The following is a 16,872-nucleotide window of genomic DNA, read 5'->3' on the forward strand; positions in this document are numbered from 1 at the left end:
ATATATATATATATATATATATATATATATATATATTTTTTTTTTTTCCAATAAAAGTAAAGTGCTGACATGATTAGAAGGCAATATGTTAACTGGTTAGAGGGTTGTGCATTTTGCTACTACATGATGCTAAGCTGTATGAAACAAAGGTTGTAAAAGTTAATCATACCTGAGTACTTTACATCTGTTATAACAGCCACAATAAATGATGAAGAATGAGGTCTGTCTTTCACCTGTGCAGTACCATAGTAAGAAAGAGCTTTTAATAATTAAAATAGTATTGTAAAATAGGTGAGTGGTAGAGCTGATGTCTTGCAGGTTAGGAATCTTAGGTTTGATTCCTGACCAGAGTGGACAAGGTTCTCTCATATACAGTAATAATAGGAGTCAACACTAGAATCTTTGCTGAATTGCTGGTGGGAGATTAACCCTTTCTGTGAATTGTATCCTACCACAAAGTTGGTGCAGTAATTAATTAGTTACAGAATCTTAAAAATAAGGGAATCATTACCCATCCAGCCACTAGCACAAAATGCTTTGAATTTATGAAATATGATAAATAAAGGTTTGTACTGTTGCCAGAAACAATAAGATTCCCCTGTGATAAAAAACAAATATTAGCTATACAGAAAAGGATTTTTGTTTTAATTCTAATCTATTTGAATATCTTTTTCTTGTACAGGTACGCAGTGTAGTTCATACCACCCCAGCTCGTGTGGCTCATGTCCAGGTGCATGTTGTGGTCACAGACAAGAATGACAATGCTCCCATCTTTGTTAACACACCCTACTATGGAGTTATTTCTGTTGATGCAAAGAAGCATCAAGTAGTTTTTAGGGTGAGTAAATGATAAAAACGTACTTTTCTCTTTGAACTGATATACAGTACTGTACTGTACTTACATCAAAATGTTAAACCTGATTTAGATCATATGTCAGTTTTTGTTGTTGTTGTTCTATAGATTGTAACATGTTTATTAGCAAGAATTGTACTTTTTATTTTTTTTTTTATTTTAAGATTTATTTTGATTCTCATATGCTACAGTTTACTGCTGTGATCATTTTTATAATTTGAGGTTTGATAGAACTATTAGGAATTTAAATTCTGAAGAACAAGTATTTACAGCTCATTAATTACTTTAGGTTCATGCTACTGATTTTGATGCTGATGAAAATCGTGATGTCCGCTATGAACTACAGCGAGGGAATGGAGAAGTATTTGCTGTGAGTCGTTCAACAGGTGAAATAAGTCTGAAACAAACGCTGGAGGGCCTCAAAAGTGAATATGAGCTGATCATAAGTGCATATGATGGGGGTAAGATTTGATAACTTTCTTTTTGGTATACTTGTTGTGTCACTTTTTTCTATTAATTTTGTCTCCATTTATATTATTGCCAAAGAAAGTGTTTTTTCACTCAATAATTACTGAGTTGGTAAATGTATGTCAGCTCCTCATTGATGACCCCTGACCTCTTTTATTTGCAAATTTTCAAGAGGTTGTAATCCCTGGATCTTGGGGATAAACTACTGTATCATCTTTAAACATGAAAAATATCATAATCCCCAAATATAATTTATTTTTCCAATACACTAAGGGTAAAACCAAATACCTGTACAGGCAACCCCTGCGTTATGGAAACCCGGGTTATGGAAATTCGCTCTTACGGAATTTTGAAATTAGGACCCAAAAATTTGGGATGCAGCCCAAAAATTTGCCCTTATGGAATTTTGGTATATTTTAACAATGTTCAAACTTTAAAATTGCACACCTACTTAGCACAACAAAAATGTTGCTGCTCAGTTTGAATTCATTCCTCAGCTTGGGTTCAGTTTTGCATCTTTGTTACTGTGTACCTTTATTCAAGCTGAGTGGAAAAAGGCCATCCTGCTCAAGTGAAAGCAATGGCACTAGAAGATTCCATTAAAGAATTACATTGGACATTAAACTTGATGTTTTAAGGATATAACTCCGATTGCCCCACTTCACCTCCCCAACTCATGCAGCACTCAACATCGTTTCTGGCGAGTTAAATTCAAGTGTATTCATTTATTGTCATCTTACATCATGAATGAATCATTGTATGTGTTTAAAACTGTTTAATTTCAATCATATATGTGTTTGTGTTACTTTTTTGGCTGAAAAATTTTCTTGGGATCTTATCTTAAATTATATAATGGAAGTCAATGGGAAAAAGTGGTTTCGTGTTACGGAATTTCGTGATACGGAAAAATTTTTAGGAACGGAACCCTTCCATAACCTTGGGGATGCCTGTACACTTCCTCACTTTAAAATTTACTAGAAAATTTGGGAAGTTAAATTTTTTTATTTTTCATTATTTTATACAGCATTACAGTTAGGTAAATTTTCTCTGTCACTGCCACATTTAATACGTTAAACCCTCGCCAACTCAGACTAATTGGGGGGAAAAGACAGTTCGAAAATGCCGGTTTTCCAAGTAGGCTGGCACCCAACCTAGGTCTGAGGTCAATTTAGTCTCAAGATAGGAGGATGAGTCCGAGTCCAACCTAGTTTCAGAATCTAATGCAATACTGTAGTCTGAGATGGAAGGGAAAATTTGTGTCAAGTACCTTGAGAGATTTCAATATTGAGAACAATGCTGCTGTTGTTGATTAAATTTTCCAGTCGTCAACTATTATGGTCATTATGACCGTAACGTTGTTAATTTTATACTGCTTGGGTCTTATTTTAATCGTTCTTTGCTCGGTCTTCTAACCTCGGTCTTACCATTTGGGCCAGGAGGTCACCTCTTGCTGCCCAACCCGAATGTTTGTCTGCTGTCAGCCAAGCTGATTCGTCTCTCAGTACAGTATTGCGTCTTGACGATAACCCGATTGGGTCGTCGTCAAACTCCGCTTGCCAGCAATGCTGGCTCGTATCTTGCTACGAATCTGGAGGGCCAACATAATCGACCCTCCCACAGAGATCCGAGGGCGATTTCCCACCTCATAGCACGATGTAGACTGCTGAACAATGCTGTACATAGATACAATCTAACTCTCCAATTTGTATAGAAAATTTTTCTGAATATTCACCAGCTGATTACGTGGACATGGCGGCCATATCACGTGTTCGAACTCGGTTACTGTCAAGACATTATGAATGGTTGACAATGCATTGTTTATAGTAAACATGTACCATTTGTTGAAAAGTTTTAATATGATGGAATTAGTGTTGAAGTGAGAAAAATGGTGTCCTAAGAATTGTTTACTTTATTCTTCGCTGATTGTTTTTATTACATATCATTGCTGCTAGCATGTATCCTCATTGCCTTTAGTGTAAAGACATTGAATTTATCTTTAATGTTTCATTTCTTACAGAAACACTAAATGTTTTTATTACTGTATGTTTCATTAAATAGGTAGGTGAGTGACAAAAGAATTTTGAGAGTTTGTAACACAAAAAAGGTGCTGAAATATTTGTAATGGACATTCGTGGTATTAGTTTCATATACAGATATCAAGTTAAATGTTTATTACACTTTCTATTCCAGGTTCTACACCCTTATCCTCGCAAATCCCTGTTCGACTGAAAGTGGTCGATAGGTCACAGCCAATATTTGATAGACAGTTCTACAGTGCCACAGTTGCTGAAAATGCAGATTCCCACACACCCATTGTAACAGTTACGGCTCACAGTCAGCTGAATCGAAAACTTATTTACACCATTGTTGGTGGGAATGAACATCAGACATTTGCTATGGAGCATGAAGAGGGTATGTGTGATAGTATTAATATTTCTTTCTTTTCTTACTCTAATGTAAAAGTATTTATGGAAATCATATACTGTATTTATGATGAGTTAAATAGTAAAATTGTACAAACTACATTATGTATACTGTATCTACAATAACTTTTTCAGGTCTGATACGAGTCCAAGATGGACTTGATTTTGAAACTCGAAATTCCTATCAGCTTACTGTGAGGGCAACAGATAGTTACTCGGGCAAGTGGGCAGAAGTTGTCGTCTCAGTGCAAGTCATTGATGTGAATGACAATCCACCAGAATTTCTACAACACTTCTATAATGTCACTGTGTCTGAGGCTACAGCTATTGCAACTCCAATTCTGACAGTTTCTTCCTCAGATCAAGATACAGGACCAAATGCAGGAGTGAGTTACAGGTTAATGGGACTGAATGGAACTTTACCCAAGAACTTTTATATGGAGGGAGACTCTGGAATCTTGATACTGAAGCAAGGATTGGACCGGGAAACTGCTCCAGTACACCATTTCCTGGTTCAAGCCATAGACAAGGGAACACCACCATTATCATCTACAGCACATATATTGGTTACAGGTATGTTGATGGGTATCTATTCAGAATACATTTGTTTTTCACTTCCTTCTTACCACACTGAATGTTATTTTAAATTATAACTGATAGCTACTTAATGAGCATAGCAAGTTAAAGAAAATTCAACAATTTCATGTTGTTATTCACACAATTTGTAGTACAGTACTGTATTTTATGGCATATAAGATGCACTTTTTTGTCTGAAAAATGGCAACAAAAATCTGCCTTAAGTTGTGGTCTCCTGCAAACTAAATACCCCCGTTGCTGTCTCTGCTGGGTTGGCAGTGATTAAATCACAAAAGCTCTTTCCTAAATACTTCCTGCTAAAATGGGGGGTGCGTCTTGTATGGTATTTCATATCGGGTATTGATAGAGAAAAATATTCTTACCCAAATTTAAGAAAAGCTGGAGCCATAGTGACAAGATTGCACAGGTCATGAGGAAAAACTTTGTAGAATCAAATGTAATTACCGTATAAGGAATAACAGTAAAATGAAGATATCAGAAAAAGCTATTTTATAAGAATTTTACCATAACAATGATAAAAAATCATTGCACTTTGGTTTTATAACTCTTTAGATGCAGAAAATTACTAAATAAATACAATAGAGATAAAAAAACACTGGTAGGTATTGTAACAAGTTTGTTTAATGTGATATTTTGTTTTTCAGTTTTGGACATGAATGACAACCCACCAGTATTTGAACAGCAAGCCCAACGCTGTGTGGTGACTGAAGATGCTTCCCGTGGCCACTTTGTTACCCTTGTGTCTGCGTCTGATGAGGATATTAGTGATGTTAACAAGCTCACATACTCAGTTGTTGATGGCAATGAACTGCAGGTGTTTGCCATAAACTCTGCTTCAGGTAATGAACATGATCTCTCTTCATTGGTTTTGGTATGTACGTACAGTACTGTACATTGATAATTAGTTGGTGGTACAGTGGTAACTTGCATATCTCTCGCAGCTGTGTCCTGGATTGGAGTCCTGACCCTTGACAGACATGGGAAGGATGTTATTCAGTGTGACTGTATCAAACATTACAGGGTTTTTTTGTTACTCCTGTTTCCTTCTTTACTAACACCGAGCAGTAAAGTTGAAACACAGTAACCAAAAACAGACCAACCACCCAAACAACTAATAAGTTAAGTGGTGTTGGGAGTGAGGGAGACCAGGTATATTACTTTGCTTGTTTTTCTTTGATTCCCTTACTGTGTTTGGTAATATTATAGTGATACAGTATACTCTCAATTTAACGGAATTCACTATAACAAACTCTCGATTTAGCGAAAGGAATTTTTTCCTTTATTTTTCGCTTGATTTAGTGAACTAGTTCGCTAAATTGAGATTAATTTCGTTAATACGCTCACATCGAAAGAAAACAGCGATCAAGAATGTTAGCAAGTTGATCGTGTCGAACTGGAACACGTGTAGGGTGTTTAATTATTTATTACAGATCATTAACCCGTAATTGGTCATTAACATTCAAGTACTTGATCACCAATGTTACTATCTCTCGTCATTTACGTACTAGAACGTTTTTCAAATAAACTTTTCCCACGCCTTTGAAACCAAGTCTAGCAACCATAATCTGTTGGCTGGTGGTGTCTGGCATCTTGTGTAAACATTTCCCACCACTTGGCCTTGCGAGCCCCACAGTCAAAGCTGTGGGACTACACAGTAGTTTCTCAATAGCCATGGCATGTGAACGTAACCAGTCACTCAATCAAGATGAGATATACTCTGAATTATTTGGTAGGGGTGAAGGTGAACATGGTATTGACAGAAAGGCATGTATTGATAGTGATATTGAAGGTGATAATGAAAATAAACCGAGAGGGACGGAAAATACCTCCCCTGACCTTGAGTGTGCAGCGTTGCCACTTGTAATAAAACCATCATGTTCATTTCATAAGTGTTTTTTAAGTTTCATTTGCTTTGGTGCTACATTCATATTATTATTATTATTTTTTGCATAAAAAAACAAATTATGAATACGTATATGTACATGGCTGCAAGACCGACAGGAAGTACTGTAACAGCACTGGGAGGGAGTAGGCTTGGCAATACTGCACCAGCCCAGGATTTAAATTACACACAGCACATGTAAAAGAGCCAAGTTTCCACTTTCACTGATATTTCTTGTTTTCTTATGTTATTTTGGGGTGTTTGGGCATTGAACAAAAATTTTATTTTTTCCGACCAGGGGGCGTACTATGTATGTATAATAATGTGACCTTTTATGGTTTAAGTAAGGAAAAAGAGAGTGCCTAAGCTCCACCTGGGTCATCCCTTGCTGGGCCAAGCCACTCTGTGATGTACATTGAAATCTCCTAGGTAGAGGATCTCGGTGTTGGGGTGTGTGGATAGCAACGACTCATGGCAAGAAGAAAGATAGTCAAAGAGTTCCAAATAGTTGGTAGAGTTTGGAGAACAGTATAGGAAACAAAGAAAAATAGTCATGATTGTTAGATATTTTGAGCCAGATGACATCATAAAGAGAAGATTCAAGATCCGTGAGTCGAGATATAGGTGTACGTGTATTGTAGTAGGCGCATACATTTACATTAAACTATACAGGGCTGGAATGCTCATATCCCAATATCTACCATCGGTGGTCTCGTAATGTTTCACAGTGAACAAATATTTTCTCTGGATATTTTACTTACAGATACAGCACAGTACTGTACTTCTTATTTTTGAGGTTGATCCACTGTCTTGGAGTTGGTTGAATTACAAAAGTGATGTACTGTACAGTACACAATAATGAAACTCACCAAATTGTGTCCAGGTGGTTCTGTGGTAGTTGTGTGTGAGAGGTTGATGTGTGTCTTTAAACTACTTACTTATGGTGAATAACCATGATTAATGGAATTTTGCCGTACTGCCGGTATATATTTTGTTTAGGTATTCTTGGTACAAGATCTCGCATGATTGCCCTCTCATTGTTCAGTGGTGTTTTTTCAAGAAAGTGGGTATTTTTTATTAGAAGGAGTTATTATAATATTTTTCTGATTAACATTAAATTGTCATTACTTACTTTGCAGGAATCGTAACTGTATGGAACAGCCAAAAGCTTCGTGAGAATAATCAGCACATATTGAATGTGTCGGTGAGTGATGGTGTCTTCACGGCTTACACACGTCTGGTGGTGTCCATCACTCCAGTTAATGCTCACTCGCCAACATTCAAAGTTGCACAATATGATGCCCACATTCAGGAAAATTCTGCTGTAAAAACTACTGTTGCTCAAGTGTCTGCCAGAGATGTGGATTCTGGACGTTATGGTGATGTAACATACCACTTTATAGGTGATGATGCTCAAAAGTTCTTCAGAATAAATGAAAATACAGGTAAGATTTAAAAACAATTCATGGCAAATATTTAGAACTTGCCAATACAGGTATCTACTTATATATTAAGTCTTACCGATAAAATTGCCAATAATATTACGTGTTCAAGGTGGGCAGGGCTTTCTGATGATCACAATTTATTCTATAACCCATGCTATATTTCATAGTTGTATAGGCATCTCAGTAGGGCATGTTTGTGTCCCCCAGGAGGTCAGTGCTGTAGGGCATGTGTGGGTTTCCCCCAGGTCAGGATTGTAGTGTGTGTGCGTGCATGCGTGCTGTATATACAGGTATAATGTGCGCTCTATTCTATTAACATTGTCCTTTTTCTTAAGGCAAGTTCAAGGTATGTTAATTGAAACTAAATTACATTTGTTATTTAAGATGTGTTTGTCAGGTATTTCATTAACAAATCCTTATCATCGTTTTTGCCTAAAGGTGATGTGTGGACTTCAGAAGTGTTTGATCGTGAGGAGCGTGCTGAATATGCCTTTACAGTGATGGCAATGGATATAGGTGGGCGCACTGGCTTCACTACGCTTCACATTACTGTTAATGATGTAAATGACAATAAGCCTGTTTTCATGCAGACTAATTACAAAGCAATTATCAGGTCCAACACCACCTCTGGATCTGTTGTCTTAAAGGTAAGTTTCCATCGATCATATTGTCACTTTTATTGTAACATGTTAAAATAGTTTCATATTAAATGCACGAGGAGAATAACTTTGGTTAATTAAAGATAGGTTAAAAGAATATATGATTTTCACTTGTGTATATGAATAGGGAAAATGTAGTGATCCTTTACCTTGAAATTTAAAAAAAAATGTTTTGTAATCTTAGATTTGGTGCAAATATAAGCCCAATTCATAAAGGTGAATGCGATTGTCTTCATGATCAGTTGGTTTTAGTCATAAGTAGTAAGTTCATGATGTATGTGAATGCTATTGAGACTTGTTCATTTAATGAATTTCTTGTAGGTGGGACTAGAATTAAAGATGTTGTAAAAGAATTTTTTTTTTTTATTATTGTTAAGTAAGCTGTGGTGACTTGCCTGTGTAAAGTGAAATACAATGAATAATTAATAATTTTGTGTCTATTTTATTTCATCAGCAGGGTTAACTTTATAGTGCACTTGTTTGCTTATATCAGGTGTTTGCTGTGGATGCAGATAAAGGTGAAAATGGCACAGTATCTTACAATTTTCATAGCTCAGCCTTACCAGACACAATGGATGCTTTTTCTATTAATTCAAGAACTGGAGAAATATCTTTGAAAAGAAATGCGCATGATTTGGGTAAGTAAAATATGTGAACAGTCAGTCTAAAAGGTATCTTTGCGATTTTGTCTGAGACAATATGACACAACCGACGGAGGATTTTAACAACCCTACTGAGACAACAGGAGCCACGGTATTCATTTTGAAATTCATCGGACCACTCTGTAAATATACCTTTGAGAGTGACTGTACATCTGTTCTATTTATGAGAAATATATAATTTCTTAAAAAATAAAAAAAATATTACTCATAGCAGTCTAGTAAAGATATTGCATGTAGCAGTTGTTTGCAAAGACCAGCTTAATTTTATAGTTCTCCCCCATCATCAAATTATGAATTTCCTTTGTTTTTAGTATTTTTTTATACCGGAAAAAATATCTTTAGCATTAAATTGTCTATGAAATAATACTGGATAGGCAGTACTGTAGCTATATCACTGAATAAAATACTACTAAACCATTTTCTTATAACATTTTAATATCTAATTTCTATTTTAAAATTAATTGATACATGATGGCTCTATATTCTTAACTGGATGAGGGCGTAGTTACAGGAGAGGAAACAGAGAGTCGGCATTAATGGCAATTGGGGAAACATCACTTGCGGAATATCCCAAGGCTCGTTACTTGGATCATTACTATTTATTATATACATAAATGACATAGATAAAGGGCATGTAATTAAATCTGATGAGAACAACACAAAACCATAGGAAGATCTAAAAAAAAAAATTTGCATGGTCTGAAAAATGGCAGATGAAATTTAATGTGGAAAAATGTAAAGTACTGTACTTCGCTTAGGAGATGTAAACAGAGATACCCGATATCAGATGAACAATGTTGAAGTAAAAAATCCGACTGTGAGAAAGATTTAGGGGTAATGATAAGTAGGAATCTTAAACCAAGTCAACACTGTATTTGCTCAAAACAAGGCTAACAAAGTACAGTACTTGGTTTCATACAAATAGGAATGTTGGTTACAAGGTGAGCGAGGTTATCCTAAAACTGTATCTTGGGCGTGTGAGACTTCACTTGGATTAAGCAGTTCAGTTTTGGTCACCATACTACAGATGGATATTGAATCCTTAGAAAGCATTTAGAGGAGGATGACAAGACTAATCCCAGACATTAGGAACTTTCAGTATAGAGGCAGATTAAAGCATATGAATTTGCACTCCTTCAAAAGACTTAGAGTGAGGGGCGATATGATCGAGGTTTATAAATGTAAGTTAGGGTTAATCAAAGGAGATATAACAAAGGTACTGTACTTAAACTATCCAACTGGGAGTGAACTCATAGCAATAGTTTTAAATTAGACAAATTTAGATTTAAGCACTAGGTAGGTAAACACTGGTTTGGAAATAGAGTAGTGGACAAGTGGATAGTTGCCGAACAATATCATTAACTCGAACATGCTGGGTAGCTTCAATATAAATTGGACAGATATATGAGTGATAGGGGCTTCCTAGTATGGGCCAATAAGCCCATTGCAGTTCACTTTCTTTTATTTGCAATACAGAAATACACTTAATAAATGTTTTTCAGGAACCTAACCTATTCATATAACATAGGATACCTGTATACATGATAAACTAAGAAAAATCTATTCTTCTTCAATTACAGGGAGCTCTGTCTTTGAGTTCTTTATTGAGAGCAGAGATGAAGGAAGACCAAGCCTTCATTCAAATGTCGCAGTTTTGTTGCGCATTGTGGATGTTGATGTCAGACCTCCCGAGTTTCTGTCACAAATATATACCCTCACAGTTGCAGAGGATACACCGCCAGGTTAGTAAACATGCAGAATCTTATTTGGAATCTTTAAATTATATTTAAGTAAAGAAAGAATGTGCTGTACAAAACAATTTTGCAAAAGTTATCAGATTAACACCCTATATCTTTATTAGTCTACATTACAGTTCTTAGAAACCTGCATCAAAACTAACTTTTTTGAAACCTATAATATATATATACAGTCAACCCTCACTTTATGCGGTCCCACATTCCGCATTTCCACGTTTACACGGTGCCCTGCCAGAACCCAGGATGCTCACATTCCACAGTGGGTGTACCCCTTTACACGGGTGAAGTATAATTTTTTTATTTAGCTCATAAAATTCATACAAATTATCCGGCCAGAATATAATTTACATTGCTGGAATTCTTACAATTTGATGATCATTTTGAATATAAACATCATAGATTTTGCATTAGACATACAAATTTTAGATATAATGTTTACTCTGAGTAAATATGTTATCTTTTGTGCAAAATATATGACATTTATATTCAAAATATTCCTGGTCTTACAAGGAATCCAGCAATGTCAATTATATTATCCTAACTTTAATCTGAGGTATTATTTAATACTAAATGTTAAAAACTCTGAAGGGAGGATTGGTGGGGGGTGGGGGGGAGGGTTGGGACTGACCGCGCGGTTGGAAGAGGGGGGGAGGCAAGGTGGGGTACTTTGATTGACAGATAGTGTCGTGAAGAATATTTTTTTTTTTTATTAACTGAAGATATTTGTTTTAGCTCATAAAATTCATACAAATTATCCGGCCAGAATATAATTTACATTGCTGGAATTCTTACAATTTGGTGATCATTTTGAATATAAACATCATAGATTTTGCATTAGACATACAAATTTTAGATGTAAAGTTTATTCTGAGTAAATATGTTATCTTTTGTGAAAAATATATGACATTTGTATTCAAAATATTCCTGGTCTTACAAGGAATCCAGCAATGTCAATTATATTATCCTAACTTTAGTTTGAGGAATTATTTATTACTATACCTGGTTTTCCCCCCAAAATTTCTCAGAGGGAAGAGCCAGCGAGTGTAGTGTGAGAAGAGGGGGAGGGAGTCGAGTCCATTATTTGAATGGACATTAACTTGGCGACTGTATTTCTCTATTTCTCTTAAGTATTAATTGTGTGCATGTACCATCATAAAATTAAGATGTTATTTTTACTAGAACATAGGTATTGTGTCGGAAAAAGTGGAGTTTGGGGATGGGCCAGTTTCTATTGGAATTAATCCCATATGTTCTGTTGTTCACTTAAGGTGGTTTTCACTTAACATGGTACCCTGTGGGTTTTATTGACCGCGTTAAGTGGGGTACAACTGTATAGAGGTTGACAACCCTTTATCCGAAAACCGAAAGTTTTTTTGTGGAGCATTTTTTTTTTTTTTTTTTAACAGGATTAGCCACCCAGGCATAGATCACTGACCCACATCGACCTGGTGGGCGAAAATATAATAGTAATACTAATTATAATTATATATATATATATATATATATATATATATATATATATATATATATATATATATATATATATATATATATATATATATATATATATACTCAAAATATGTATTGTAATTCCAGGCACACGAATTGGATCAGTGGGTGCACGTTATGATGGTGAATTAGAATATTCAGTCGAGTGGGGAGGTCATGAAACTTCTCCGCCAGTGTCTGTATCATCGCAGGGCACTTTGACCCTCACATCTTTGCTTGACCATGAAGATATTCACCGACTATCACTCATTGTCACTGCCCTACCTACAGACAAGCCTGAGTTGGCATCAAGTACCAATGTGGTTATTGAAGTAAGATATATTTCTGAATAATTGGAGTGTGTAGTGTGGTAGGGGATATCCTCTCCCTCATGGAGGAAGCCAGCTTTCTACATAAGCTTTGAGTTTGATCCATTAACATTTAAATGTTTTTATGAAAGTTTTATCTTATTTCTTACTTATCTTTTTTACCTTGCATTATTTGATATTAGTCTTTTAAACCTTTATTTTAATTCGGCGTCAAATGATCTAAGCTGTTGCATCGCCAGGGATGTAATTACCACAATCAATCAATCAATCAAATTTAGCCTTTCTTTACTTTGAGGGTTTTGCTATAAGGTCAGAGTAAAAGATGAATATGATATTACGTATACCAAATTAGACAACTATTGTACATATTTGTTTCCCTATATCTTTTCACACTCCTGTCTACAGTGCTTGTATGTATGGGTGGGAGTTGATGTTTGTGTGTCTTCAGGCAATATATATGTCTTTGTGGATATTTAAACACATGCCTTGTTTTTTTTGTTTACTGTATTCAAATGCAAATGTTTCTTAATTCATATGTAATATATATGTTTTTATTTACTAATTTATCTTTGAGGATGAATGTCAGCCAAAAATTTGAATTATTCCTTTATCTTATTATCTTCATGTTATTCTTGATACTAATATGAATATCATTTCTCAGGTTCAAGATGTAAATGATGAATCCCCAGCATTTGAGAGTGAGAAGTACTATGTATCTGTAGCCGAGAACACACCTTCTGGGTCAAATGTTGTCAAAGGTATGTGTTACTTGTATCTATGTACAATAAACCCCCCACTATATTTGACACAATTTAGCCATGTAACTTTTAGACCTTCATCTTAGGGAAAAAATGGAATTGCATTTCTGTACTGGGAAATTCATGACTGGTAAAATTTGAACTTATGGCTATCTCTGGGGAAATTTAGGTCACTCTACTAGCGACACCCTAATTTTTTCTCTCGAAACTGATAAGAAGTGAAAGTAAATGCAATACAGACTAGTTGTTCTCTGTCCATGCAGCACATAAAAAACACAAATTTTGGTGTAGCAATACAAACTATTTTGAGAAATGTTACCAAGAGAGAAGAGGTTTGGGTGTAAGTAAGGTGTAAAATGAGTTGTTTGGATGTGGTTCGGTCAGGGAGCTTTTCCTGCCCTCAGAGGCAGTTTTACTGTGTATGTATATATTGTGGTTGTGTGTGTGTGTGTATTTTGGTTGTGTTTGTGTATATATTGTGGTTGTGGTGAGTGTACTGTGGTTGTTGTGTATGTGGGAGAGTTGTGATTGTGCACGTGTGGTGGGGGATGTGGTGCGTGCATTGTTCTTAATGAAACACTGAGTGGACTTGAGGGTAAACTCAGCATTTTTAATACTTCATTTGCTTCTGATTATTTATGAGAAGATTTTTTATTCTTATTTATATGTATGTGTGTGTGTGTGTGTGTGTGTGTGTGTACACACACACACACACACACACATATATACAATACAGATAAAGGAAATTACTGTCTTTAGAGCGAATGGCTCCCTGTCCCAGCCGCAAAAATGCCAGCAACTTTAAAACTACCCAAAGACATTCTTGGGTACATCAGGGTGTCATCCGCGAATAATAGAGGACCACGAAATAAAAATCTGCAAATTATCCGGGTGTACTGTACTATTGCTTAACCCTGTACCATATAAAAAACTCTTATTCTACAGTACAGCATCATTGTTGAATATTTTGTTTCATTTGGCCTCTTTTCACTTTAGTATTATATTTTCAGTTTTCTGTCAATATTGACATAATCCAATGTATGCATTATTCTTACTATGCCTTTTGTATTTTGTACACAATATTTTAATGACAATATTTTTTTTCTGAACTCATGTTTAGTTCTCAAAGTCATTAAACTTTCTCACTTTCATTTCTAAAGCATCTTATCCTTATAGTTTTATTATCTTAAAACTCCTCCCCATCTTTGCATATTGATTACTCAGTATTGTATTGCATCATCTTCCTGTATTGGATAAAAAAATTTGACTACCATACCTGTACAGGTACATTTCAAATAGTTCTTGTATGTTTTGCCTCCATATAATCTATCACATTTTATCCCCTTGTAAGCTATTCACAACTTCAAAGTTTCTTTCATGCAAATGGCTCTGTAATTATTTGCATAATTCCAACATTGTAACTGACCTTCTAAATACAGTTTTCCACTGTCTTGAAATATTAATTTCTATAATTAAGGCACTGGAACAAAACCACATCTATTTTATTTATTTATTTATTTATTTACTGCATATTTACTGCATATTTACTGACAAAACTTGTTCCTAACATATCTTACAGTTTTTGCACATGACCGTGATGCAGGGAGCAACTCTGAGATCCGCTACATCTTGGAAGAGCAATCACCACTTGTAGAGGAACCTCTCTTCACACTTGATCCATACTCTGGGTGGCTATCCCTTAATCAAGAGCTGGATGCAGAGACAAAGTCAAAATATGATTTAAAGGTAACAGTAATTCTTTTTATCAAATTGACATTGAAAAATGAGTTATGGTTGTAGAACATGTAATACTGTCCACTGTGTTTGCCTATATAACTATGATATTCTTGTATGATACCAGAGACTGTTTGTCAGCGTGTTTTGAGACAGAGGGTCGTATTCAAGAACGTGGAGTGTAGGGTATCCATTTAGAAATCAATACCATGGGGAATGCCTACACCATCAGTGTAGTACGCATTCTATATCATTCAAATCGTGCGTCTTGCTGAAGGGCTGCCAACACATGAAAAGGAATGGTCTTTTTACCTACAGTACTTGTATATTTATATCTCCATTAATATCAATTTTCAGAAGAAATACCATAGAAGAAAATCAGTTCAGGATTAAATTCTACAGATTTTGAACCTATTGTCCTCCTAACCTAATTATTACCGAAAACTTTAAAAAGTTACCTTTAAAACTTTGCAAAAGATGTGCAGGTTAATGAGCAACATTAGAAATTTTTCAATGGAAGAAAACTTCTTCTTTTTCTCAAGAATATCCCAAATATTGTAGAGAAATCAATTTTTACTAAATCTCACCTAACCAAAAGAGAAAAGCCAAAAAACCTAAAGAACCAAATGTAACGAATTTCATATATCAGGATACAGTCGTGTTGCATCTCGTGTGCATTTAACCTACGCACATTCACCAAGATGGATGGTCTACACCAGTTAATTGGAAAATTCATGTACAATTGTGTCACATCTTACGCAGGGGATACGTTATGAAGAGGGTGCATAAAAGCAAGAATAAAATGTAGTATTTACCAATTACACTTTCCAAATTAGATGATCTCCCACCAATCACATTTCAGGATGCAAAATAGACATGCTAAGCCTCACCATTTCCTCTAATATGTCATGGAAGCCACACATCCACAACATTGCTAAAGCTGCCTCCCGAAAGCTGGGAATGCTGTACAGATGCCGTAGCTACTTCACTCCTGAGCAAGTGCTTCAAGTTTATAAAGGATTCATTTGTTCTAACTTGGAGTACTGCTCTCATATCTGGGGTGGCTCTTTTCTGTCCAACTGTTAGATAAGGTGGACTCATAAGCAATTTGTCTTATTAACTCTCCTCCTTTAGTTGATAATCTTTCTTCCCTTTCTCTTTACTGCAATGTTGCTTCACTCTCTCTTTTACAGGTACTTAAACGAGCAGTGTTCGGTGGATTTGGCATCCTGTGTAACACTGGCAAAGCCGTGGGCTCGTAACACTCGCCTTGCCCGCGGCTGCCCACCATTTCTCTGTGGATGCAGGTCACGCTAGAATAACCCGTTATAGTACATCTTTCTTTCCTCACACAGCCAAACTGTGGAATGCTCTGCATTCTTCTTTGTTTCCATGCTCATACAATCTGTCTCACTTTAAAAAGCTGGTTGTCCGGCATCTTTGTGGTGTAGATTAATATAATCTTTTTCTTTTCTATTTTTAATTTCTTGTTACTCTTATTTTTTTGCCCCTTAGGCCCCATTGTGGGCCGTTGACCTGTGTCGGATGGGCAATTCCCCATAAAAAGAAAAAATGCAAGATACAAAAGCTGAACAGAAATTGAACGAATAATCAAATCCAAAAATTTGGAAATTGTCGAATACAGTGGTCCCTCGGTTAACGAGCACAATCCGTTCCAGCAGGTTGCTCGTTAACCGAAACCATTGTTTCAATGGGTTTTTGGGTAATTGGTTCCAGCTCACCGAAAATTGCCTAAATTCAACAAAAATGGTAGAAAAGTTCACTTACTTTGAGGTGTGTATGTAGAAGGCTCCTGG

General features: G+C 35.7%; 1 protein-coding gene across 4 annotated transcripts in view; it reads left to right on the plus strand.

The window, feature by feature from the left end:
• Nucleotides 1–16,872, plus strand: part of LOC121866494 (fat-like cadherin-related tumor suppressor homolog) — a 205,712-nt gene that overhangs the window by 153,439 nt on the left and 35,401 nt on the right. For all 4 annotated transcript variants that reach the window (XM_042366219.1, XM_042366220.1, XM_042366221.1 and 1 more), the window contains 12 exons: nucleotides 683–838; nucleotides 1,143–1,314; nucleotides 3,512–3,733; nucleotides 3,880–4,317; nucleotides 4,986–5,180; nucleotides 7,363–7,668; nucleotides 8,107–8,315; nucleotides 8,821–8,965; nucleotides 10,570–10,731; nucleotides 12,343–12,566; nucleotides 13,225–13,321; nucleotides 14,901–15,067. In XM_042366219.1, coding sequence (XP_042222153.1) covers nucleotides 683–838; nucleotides 1,143–1,314; nucleotides 3,512–3,733; nucleotides 3,880–4,317; nucleotides 4,986–5,180; nucleotides 7,363–7,668; nucleotides 8,107–8,315; nucleotides 8,821–8,965; nucleotides 10,570–10,731; nucleotides 12,343–12,566; nucleotides 13,225–13,321; nucleotides 14,901–15,067 — 2,493 coding nt within the window. The remainder of the gene's footprint in view (nucleotides 1–682; nucleotides 839–1,142; nucleotides 1,315–3,511; nucleotides 3,734–3,879; nucleotides 4,318–4,985; nucleotides 5,181–7,362; nucleotides 7,669–8,106; nucleotides 8,316–8,820; nucleotides 8,966–10,569; nucleotides 10,732–12,342; nucleotides 12,567–13,224; nucleotides 13,322–14,900; nucleotides 15,068–16,872) is intronic.

This window comes from Homarus americanus, unplaced genomic scaffold, assembly GCF_018991925.1.
Source record: "Homarus americanus isolate GMGI-L3 unplaced genomic scaffold, GMGI_Hamer_2.0 scaffold16430, whole genome shotgun sequence".
NCBI lineage: Eukaryota > Metazoa > Arthropoda > Malacostraca > Decapoda > Nephropidae > Homarus > Homarus americanus.